General features: G+C 40.0%; 1 protein-coding gene across 1 annotated transcript; it reads right to left on the minus strand.

Moving 5' to 3' along the window:
* Positions 1-4,346: 4,346 nt before the first annotated feature.
* On the minus strand, positions 4,347-4,937 carry LOC114269657 (2-alkenal reductase (NADP(+)-dependent)). The gene is made up of 3 exons (XM_082900873.1): positions 4,915-4,937; positions 4,623-4,729; positions 4,347-4,504 (listed from the first exon to the last, which is right to left on the minus strand). Exons 1-3 carry the CDS (start codon positions 4,935-4,937, stop codon positions 4,347-4,349), a joined length of 288 nt encoding a protein of 95 aa, XP_082756999.1.
* Positions 4,938-10,955: the final 6,018 nt, after the last annotated feature.

A 10,955-nucleotide genomic window follows, 5' to 3' on the forward strand; every position in this document is an offset into this window, starting at 1 on the left:
TCGGGTCTTGGATAGGCGGGATCAGGTCCTGCGTGGCAAGACCATTCCTTTGGTGAAAGTCTTGTGGAAACATCACGGAGTGGAGGAAGCCACTTGGGAACGTGAGTTGGGAGTCCGTGAGAAATATCCGGACTTGCTTGTTGATATGTGATCTTGTATTTATATTTTGCATTTTGTTGAACTTAAGAGCTTTTTATATATGTCTTAAGTTGTGAAACATTGAAAATGTTTGGTTTATTGGAAGTATGTTTTGGGAACTTGCCTCATATGGAAGTTGAATGTAACATTATATATGTTGATTGTATTATTGAAATTGGAAAGAAAGTACATATGTTGTTTACATATTGTGATATGTCTCTTGTTAAAGAGATGGGATGACCGGTAATGGGTCGAATTGTTGAATGTTAAATTGTAACATTGTCTAAAATGAAGGAAAACTTGTTTTTGAAAAACTTGTGCTTAATTTCGGGGACGAAATTCTTTAAGGGGGGGAGGTTATAGCGATCCCGGGTTTACCCTTGTTGTACAGTGATCCGGACATGTGTCCGTGGATGTTGGTAGTTGGTTATTATCATGTTTACATTCTTTTTTCTTCATATTTGAGTTATAGGATGTGTTAGGCAGGTTTGTTACAGGTTGGTTGTGTTCGGGAGCCTAGTGTTGCTGCCCATAATTTTGGACCTTCGCTCGAGCGAGGAGTTGGTCGCTCGAGCGAGAGTGGGTTCGTGTTTGGTGGGTCGAGCCAGAGTGGCTCGCTCGAGCGAGCGGTTGCACCTGGTTCTGGACCTGAGAGCTGTCTTTCTTGGCTCGAGCGAGCTTCCTTCGCTCGAGCGGTCTGGGTTTTTCTTCGCTCGATCGAGAACTTCTTGGCTCGAGCGAGAGTTTTCTGTGTTTGGTCGCTCGAGCGACCAAGCCTTCGCTCGAGCGAGCGTGTTTTATATCAGCGGACAGTAGCGATTTTAAACATCACTTTTCCACTTCATTCTTCTTTCAAACCCTTGATCCGCCACACACTCTCTCTAAACTTACACTCTCTCTAAGATTTGATCTCCCTAGAGTGTGAATCTAGCCTAGGGTCTTTGTTAAAAAGATAGAGGGTGTTGAGAGCTTTGATTTAATCTGAAAAAGTTTGGATTTGGAGCACGTTGATCTTCGAGTCTTCATCTCCTTTTTGGCTAAAACTTCAAGGTAGGGATATCCTACTCCTCTCTATGGATTTTGTCTTTAAATTTTGGTATTTTGAGATGTTGGGCTTGGTTTGGTAATTTTGTGAAAGTTTGGGGCTTTTGTGTAATTTTACAAAAGTTGGGGTTTTATTCATAATAGACCTGGATGCATGTTTGGCATAGAGAAATTGAATGAATGTTCAATCATTGATGAAAATGGGACCTAAGGGTTGAAATGGTAATTATGGATAATGACCTAATTACATTATTGATTAATTGGGATAATTAATGGCGAGAAAAGAGGAAATGAAATGTTGATTGAATATCCATTTGTGCATTTATTTTCTGTTTAGAAATAACTGCTTGGGCTATCGGTGAAGGATAGTCGTGATTGTTGTAGACAATGCATGATGATTAGGCAAACTGAAACTAATCAATGGAATGTGTCATGGAACTTGACGATTGATAGAATACATTAACTGTATGTATTGGGTGATTGTATATAGAACCAATGTGTTTGTATACGTTATGTGTAGAGGAGGAGATAGGGGATGTACTCCGCGGTTTAGGGGAAGATAGGGGATGTACCTCTAAACCGGATAGTGATGGGAGAAGATAGGGGATGAACTCCGTAGATGCAGCTCATATGCTTGTCTAAAGAAGTGAAGATAGAGCTTATATGCTTATCTTTGTGATGTGTGGATATAGCTTTTATGCTTATCTATGGATATTGTTGTTTATACATATCTGTTGAGCATGTGGGTAGTGCTTATATGCTTATCTGTTGAAAAAGGGGAAATGAAAAGTAATTGGGACTTGTAAGTCGTTTGACATAAATATATGATTTATGTGATTGTATCAGTGTTGGTCATCTATCAATTGCTAATCTTTTAGTCATTGTTCATGGTTGGTTTAGTATATTTCTACTGGGCTGTGGCTCACCCTATATGGGAATATCATTTTCAGGTACTGGTAGCATGCCACCTCCAAGGACATAGCTGGGAGGCTAGAGGCGGACATACTTTTGTTGCTTAACTTTTGATGTATTACATGTAACTTCAAGCCAAGGGCTTAATGTGTAAACGAGTTAGTACTCTTTTGTTGTAACCAAGTGTTAACTTGGAAAGCTGTAAGCCCGTAGGGCATTTTGTTATGATGTTAACATGTAATACTTATGTAATGGAACTCTAAGAAATAAAGGAATGTGGTTAGTTTATATGTAAATGCATGTCTTATCTGATGGGTTTAATGTTATTATTTTGAGGGCGTGACAAGGGTCCCAATTTGTCTAGCTGCGAAAATTCAAAAAAAAAAAAAAAAAAAAAACTGGGGAGACCCATATGCTGCCTTCGTAGAAGTGTCCATGCTTTATAGGATATACATATTAGTGAATGCTACAGTTAAGAAAAGTGGATAAAGTGTCTTTTCAATTTTTTATTTTAATTTCTTATTTAGATGAATAACATAGATATTATAAAGTGTCTCACTGATTTCATTAATTTTGATAAGAAATTGAACATTAGGAGTGTAAAAATAACCCACAGCCTATGGGTGGCCCGAAGCCCGCCTGCCCGTGGCCTGGGATGGACCCAACCCGTTTGGGCCCGAGCCTAAGCCCAGCTCGAGACCTTGGGCTTGGGCCTGGGCCATCATTTTGAAGTCCGGCTCGACTTGTGGCTTAGCCCATTAACCTGCTTAAAGCCCACTCAAGGCCTGGCCTGCTTGAGGCCTAGTGTCTTTTTTAGTGGAAAATAATAAAATTTTAGTTGAAAAAATAATAACAAACAAAAAATTTGTTCAGGGCTGCCTAAGCCTGGCCCAAGCCCTATCCTAGGTCCAGTTGCCCAGCCCAGCGGCCTGCCTAAGGCTCGAATACACCCTGGGCTTGGGCTTGGGCTTGGGCCTAATTTTCTGGCCCGTGGGTTGGCCCGACCCAATTTTGGCAGGAGCTTGCAAGGCCCGACATAAGCCGGGCCGAGCCAAATTTACACCCCTGTTGAACATGAGTTTTGAGAAAATTTCTCTTCCTCTGGTCATTTCATACAATTTTTCACACCTTCAATAATCTCAATAAGTACTAAGACTTTTTTTTCCTCAGTTTCTTTTATTTTCTCGTATCATCTCAACCCAAATGGGGTGTGTGTGTGATTACACATGCTTAAGAGAAGCTATGTTATTATTTATTTTTTTTGCTCTTGCAAAAACATTAGTACATAAACGGATAAAGGGATGAAGAAATAAAGCTCGAACCCAAGAACTGTGTCCTAGGAAAGGATGCCCTTGTCCCTACCAATAGGGCTGAGCCTGGCTTCAGTAGTTACGGTTAAATATGCCCACATAATATTATTTGAAAGGGGATTGCTTCTCTCCAATTGAACTTTCAACTAGACCAAACAATTGCAATTTTTTATCGGTAAGAATCATAACGTGAAGGTTTCTTACTGGTAAGAGTCATTAAACGGAAGACTCTTACTGGTAAGAATATTTGAAAAAATTTAATGGGTCATATTTTCATAGACTCTTACTTGTAAGAAACCTCCGTTTAATGATTCTTACCGATAAGAAACCTCCGTTTAATGATTCTTACCGATAAGAAACCTCAACTATTTGGTTCAGTTGAAAGTTCAACTGAAAAGAAGCCAAATCCTATTTGAAAATTGTTAATTGCAAATTTTTCTTTGTGCTTCTTTCGATTTTCCTTTCTACGCAAAGGTGTGATCCCCAACTTTCCCATCGTCCCATTCTTATTCGAAGGAACATATCCCTTATTTGCCTCCTTTGGAAAAGAAGACTTGGCCCATGCCTTCAAGAACACCGTTACTTCCCCTAGACATACTTATAAAGGCAAATTATTCTTATGTTGCTATTTATTTAACCAATTGAAACATTTTTTCCCCTTAATCATTCTAACAAGTAATAAAAGTTCTCTTCCTATTCATTTGTTTTGTTTTCTCTCAAATCTCTCAATCTAAATGCCCCTTTAAGTAATTACATATGTAAGGTCTAGGAAAAAAAAATGATTAAATATGCGAAGATAATGTCTCTTCAAATTTGTCAATTGTTTGCATATCAATTTGTGTGAAGGAAAACATCTCAAAATTCTACAGAACCTAAAGAAATTTGTATCAAAATGTTCTTTGAATCAATGGAAAGGAAAACATCTAATACGCAAAATGAGTTCTAAACATCTGCTGTGATTTGAACAATCTTTTTTCCAATGTTATCACCGCTAAAAAGTGCCATAAAAGCGGTTAGAATGCTTTCCACACCATGTGAAATGTCCTCGAGCACCTTTATTTTCCCATTGCGAAGGTGATCAGCAGTTGTTGAGAGGAAATCTACATAAGCATTCATATGATTGGTAACTACGAAGCCTTGGATAGTGATTCTCTTATAAATAACATCAATCATGTCTAGTGTAGCTCATTTTGTGACGTCTGTGTACTCAGAGATTACCCCCACAAACTACAACTCTACCAAACGGGTTCATGTTGGAAACTGCAGCTCCAAGCATATCAGCACCCACATTGTCAAAATATATGTCAATGCCATCAGGGAAGTACCTATAAAATAAATAAATGTAGTATATAATAGCTTGCACTTTCTATGAAGAGAAGCTACTATTGTTTATAGGGCACTTTGGCCACATGTTCATATTTAAACTTTTAGAACAATATGTCCACGTTTTAGTCTTTTGGAGTTAAAATGATATCTATTTGTCTAAAAAGACACATTGTCCAAATCCTACCTATCTGTTTGTCCAAATGTCATTAATCTGTTCATCTATATATGTTGGAAGTGCTTCAAAATTTCGTTCTTGTTCCTTGTCCTACACTGATTTCTTATTAGTTTTCTTACACCTTTTATATATAGACCTTTGTCATTGGGTAATGGCCAAGGATGTAGGGGAGACTACGTAAGCTTTGGGCCATATGTGTGAAGTTCATATATTATTGTTTATAGGGCACTTTGGCCACATGTTCATTTTTAAACTTTTAGACCAATATGTCCAAGTTTTAGTCTTTTGGAGTTAAAATGATATCTATTTGTCTAAAAAGACACATTGTTCAAATCCTACCTATTTGTCTGTCCAAACGTCATTAATCTGTTCATCTATATATGTTGGAAGTGCTTTAAAATGTCGTTCTTGTTCCTTGTCCCACATTGATTTCTTATTAGTTTTCTTGCACTTTTTATATGTAGACCTTTGTCATTGGGTAAGGGCCAAGGATGTGGGGGAGACTATGTAACCTTTGAGCCATATGTGTGAAGTTCATATATTATTGTTTTTAGGGCACTTTGGCCACATGTTCATTTTTAAACTTTTGCACTTGTGGGATCAGATTCAGAACTGCGGGAGTCCGAACTGTAAGGCTTCTTTCAACTTCTGAGAGGGGGTACGAAAAAGTCGAGCTACAAATCCCAACCATGAACATTGGGTAGCCTTAACAAGATTGTTAAGATATATAAGAGGTACTATGAACCTAGGTCTTCACTATACAGGATACCTTGTTGTATTAGAAGGATTTTTGTGATGCTAACTGGGTTTTAGATAATAGTGAAACTAATTCCACCAGTGGTTATGTGTTTACTCTTAGAGGTGGTGCTATATCATGGAAATCATCCATACAAACTAGCAAAGCCTCTTCTACTATGGAATCTGAATTTGTTGTTCTAGAAATGGTAGGTAATGAAGGTGAATGGCTAAGGAATCTCTAGCTAATATTCCCATATGGGAGATGCTAGTCCTATCTGTGGGGAAGTATTTTATGAATGACAACACATGGATAAGGTGACGTCGAAGTGTCAGCCAAGGTGTGTAGACACCCTATTTTTTACCGACCTTAAGACTCAAACTTCATCGATTGAGCGCTCGGTGATGGTGCATGATGTGCTCGTTTAGAGGTTTTAGAGTTTTGGCTGAGAGCCTTGCCTCCGGGCCTCTGAACTCTTTGTGCTTTGGCTCGGTTTGTGGACCGAATCTTGTTTTCTCTTCCCGAAGGGAGGGAGTGGTCTTGTAGACTATCTCTTTGTGGTCGTAAACCACTTTTTGTGGTCATAGGCCACTTTTCCAGTTTGGAGACTAGTTTCCGGTTTTTGGAGCCTTTGGTCGCTCGCCTTGTCTCGGGACCGCTTAACGTTCTCCGTTTGGCATGGTTTTTGAACCACACCTTGTTGCCTCTGCCTAGAGGAACACTGTGGTCCGGGAGACCACTTTTGTGGTCGCATACCACTTTTGATGTTCGTAGACTAGTTTTTCAGGCTTTCGACCGCGTGCTTTGCCTCCCGATCTCTTGTCTTGCATCCGTTTTGGTTTGTTTTTGGTACAAACCTTGCTTTCCTTATTTGGAAGGTGGTCCAAGGGTGGGAGACCAGTATTTCTCCTGGCCGACCACTTCTTCCTCTGCCATCCAATTTTCTGGTCGGACAACTGGCTTCCTTGGCCTTTGGGGCATCTTTTCTGGTTGGCCACCACACCACTGCATTGTTTTCATGCCCTAGACTCTCTCCCACCATGACCGACCAGTTTTTGTCTTTGTGGACCACTTGAAGTGGTCGCCCGACCACTTTAAGTAGCAGGTCGGTCACTTCAAGTGGTCGGCTGCTTTTTGACACATTTTTGGAGATATTTTCCTCCAGCTGTAGCTGGAGGACATTAGGGCCATCCTCCATACACGTGTATGGAGGGATTGCTTTAGTTCTTAGCTTCTCCTAGAAGCTTTGTCTTTCCTCTTCTATAAGAGGGAAGCTCCCCCTCCCTCCTCTAGGTATAGAAAAACCAGTTGAGAGGGATAGATATAGTGTTATATCTATATCTCCTTGTTTCTCAATTTTTGTGCTTCAAAAGTGTAGATTTGTCTTAGTTTAACACACAAACACACACTCAAACACCTTAATCTTGGAGCTGAGTTCCCTTGAGGTTGTTTTTGGTGTTCTTGGGTTGGTTTGAGCTTGAAAAACTTGCTGGAGTTGTAGCCTTGAAGTGGTTCTACAAGGGTGAGCATTTGACCTTTAAATACCCTTTTCTTGCTTAAGCTTTTAGCCCTTCTTGGATGCTGTTTTGAGCTTAACTTATAACTGAAAAAAGTTTCATTTTTAAGTGCTTAAAATAGTTGTTTTAGGTCACTTTTTTGTTTGGGGTGGTTTACCTCCTCTTAGGCCTTGTTAGACCTTATTTTGAGCCATCCCTTTAGGCTCTTGTTGATCCCTTTGCATGACCTTTCTACCACTGAAATCCAGAGAATTTTTAGTGGTGGAAAGGTGGTCTTGGTGTCTTAAATAGGAGAGGGTCATCCCCTCTCCTTGTATTGTGTTTACTAGCTTCATATGCCTCATGTTTGAGCACTTTTGTTAAGCTTATGTTGGCCATATCTTAGCTTGTATTTGTGGTTATTTTGGTGAGGCATACCACTATTTTTGCTTGGTTTGGTCACTCTATGCACGGTTAATACACTTGTAATGTAAATCACACAAACTAGCTTCGTATGCTTCATGAAGTAGCATACCATTTTAGCTTGTTTTCTTTCCATTTGAGCATGTTTTTGGTGATGTTTTTCCATGACATGACCTGTTTTGGGTGGGTTTGTTGGCCCCTTGCATGCCTCATGCACTTGTAGTGTAATGCCATGAAATAGCCTAACATGCCTCATGCCTTGACATGTCATTTTAGCATGCTTTTGGCTTAGCTTAAAGAAGATTTTGTTCATGTTTTACCATGTTTAAGGTTTGATTTTGGTTGTTTTGGTCATGCATGACTTGCTTTGTATAGCCTTGGTTCAATCTAGCTTGTTAGCCTTATGTATTGAATCCTCTAGCATGCATTACTTGGCCTATTTTAGTGATTTAGCATCATTTTTTATGTGATTTCAGTCCATGTTTCATGGCCATGTATTCACATTTGTCACTCAATCAATGCGTTGGAGGGATTCCCCCTTTATGATTTAACACGAACCATTGCGTATTCCTTCATGCCTTAGCTTGCGAGCCATCATTTCAATGTGTTTTTGGGGTTATTATACCATGATATAACTCTAATTTCTATTGGTTAAGTCATACCATGCTTGGTCCTAATAGGTGTAGTGTAATCCACCTTATTTGCCTTGCATTTTCCATGCTTCATGCCCCTCATGCTAGCATATTTTGGCCTACTTCCATGCATGTTTTAGATTCATTTTAACATGTACTAGGACTGTTTTGGGTTGCCTTGGTCACATGCTTCATGTTTTGTATACTTGTAGTACAAATCCTCTTGCTTGCCTCAAGCTTTGAGCACCATTGCATGCTTCATTTATGTTGTGCACATGATTTGGCATCACCTAACATGACATTTCAGAGCATTTAGCATTGCCATGTTCCCACTTCATTCATGCTTTGAATGCCTTTGAGTGTTGTGCATTGTTGCCTTACTCGTAGCCTAGCTTGTATGCTCGCATGCCTAGGCCTTTGAGCCTTCATCTCTGCATGTTTAGGTCCTTATTTTGACCTACTTGAACTCTATCCATACTTGGTTCATGCATATTTGCCATGTATTGCATGCCTCCTTTGTAGTCCTCTTTGATAGCTTCATGCTTTAAGGACCCTACCATGCTATACTTGTGTTGTTTAAATGATTTGGCATCATTTCTTACCTCATTTCAGTGCACTTAGTGTTGTTGCACTTCCATGCTTTTCACTTTTTAAGTGTTCTTGAGAGTTGCACCTTAGTGCCTCAATTGGTGAGCCAATTGGCATGTATGCTTGTATGTGTTTTCGGTGCCTTCATTTTAGCATTATGGCCACCGTTTTGGCATGGCTGAGGTCTATCCATTTCGGTTTAAGTCCATTGAGTATGTGGTTTGCATGTTGTTGTATGCTTAGTGTATTGCATATTGTTGCCCTTGTTGCATTGTATTGTGTATGCATGCATTACATTTCTATTTAGGACTTCATGATTGCCTTGCATTGAGTATGCCATCTAGTTCTTAGCATTTAGCATTGAGTATGCCATGTTATCCCTTGCATTGTGTATGCCATGTAGTTGCATGTTCACATGCTAAGGTTGCATTACATAGCATTGTGCATGCCATGTCTTGTGTTGCATTGTGTTTGGAATAGGTGTTAGTCCAAACACGGGAAGCGAGGGACGTTCCATACTTCAAGTGATGAAACGTGCCTTAATTCTCGGTCGCCGACGCTCTTGATCATACATGATAGAGTTTTAGGCTTTATGTGTATGCTTGTGCATTCATTTTCATATTGAATTGTGCAACTTCGCCTCTCGGCCATCATGCATGGAAATGCGCGATTGGTGGCCTGAGGGTCGAGAACCACACCCCCTTGAGTTCATGACATGATAGGAAGGGTGGTTGTGCTCACATATCTTGCAAATACATTGCCATGCCCTTTCTTGCTCTTTGTTGCAACAAAGTGCAGTCCAGTAGCAGCAACTGGTCGGCCAGCCAGAAAAAGTAGCTGGCCGACCACTTTTCTGATTTTTCAATAACCAAAAGTGGTTGGCAGGTGTCTGGAGAGACCAAAAGTGGTCGGCCACCCTCCTACAGGATTCCCAAGGTGGAGTTTCATCTTTCTGGAGCTTGGTGCAAGTTTCTGAGAACAAATGAAAACAGAGGCAAATCGGGGCATCGCATTGGATTTCCAAACGAGGCGACCGGGCTTGCATGCATTCCTCTCTCTTTGAGGCTCCTGATTTACTGCTTTCCTTAGCTGCCATGCTTAGATAGCTTGCTTTTGCTTTGGTTTGTACTTTAAAAGTTAATGCGTTAGCTATTCAATTCGTTTTGTAATAATTACTTAACTAGGATTAGTTAGTTAATTTGTTATGTAATAATTAGTTTAATTAGCTTAGATTAGCTAGTTAGCTTCCTATTCGGTCCCTCCCTCGAGAGGGCGTATTGTTGTAATAAGCATGCGTGTGTGCGATGCATGTCTTCTAACCCCCATTTCTTTCTCCCTTTTACTTAACCGCTTACGATGGTTAGTTTTAGGGCATATTTCATTTAGCATACCTTATGCTCGCATGCGTGCATCCATTCATCTGTCTTGCATGCACCGGGCTCGGCGCATCATACTAACAGCATTGTATTTCAATTCCTATTTGAATACGTGTATCAAGTTACATTTCATATGCCATTCTAGGATAACCCAGCCTATCTGAGTTGCATTTTTCCCATGTGTTGCATTAGCCATTTTAACATGAACTAGGATCATGCATGATTTCTAACTAGTTCTCTGTTTTGGCTCGGAGTACACTGTGAGTGTTTACGCTTTAGCATACTGCATGTGTGTTGATGTTGCCATGAAAGCATGTTTACCATGAGGCTAACCGCTTATGTGATCAAACTTCCTGAATGCCTGTGGATGAAGGTTGGATTACTTGAATTGGAACAATTCATTGAAATCTGCATTTTAGCCTACTTGCGAGTAGCAAACTTCAAACCATTTTCACATGAATATTCAATGTTTTGTTCCAAATTAGGCGATCTAGTCTATACTTGTTTGCTGTGCGCATCACATAATAAGATTAGCTAATTAATTGGAGTAAGAGCACATGTGTTTTCAAAAACAAAATATCATGCTTAGTACAGGCCGATTTTTGATCGGGCGAGTGGGGGTGCTCATTAAATGACCTTCTCCAATCGTACCCAAGTTCCCGAGCCGAGGCAACTTTGGTGATGACAGACACGTGGCCTTAGGCACGAGTCAGGGTTTCCTAAATTTCCCCTAAAATAAAATATTTAGGTGGCAACTCTATATCTGGAAAAGCAGTCCATGTTTGGCACTTCTTTACAA

The sequence above is a fragment of the Camellia sinensis genome, chromosome 13, assembly GCF_055761805.1.
Source record: "Camellia sinensis isolate YWXY chromosome 13, ASM5576180v1, whole genome shotgun sequence".
In the NCBI taxonomy this organism is placed as follows: domain Eukaryota; kingdom Viridiplantae; phylum Streptophyta; class Magnoliopsida; order Ericales; family Theaceae; genus Camellia; species Camellia sinensis.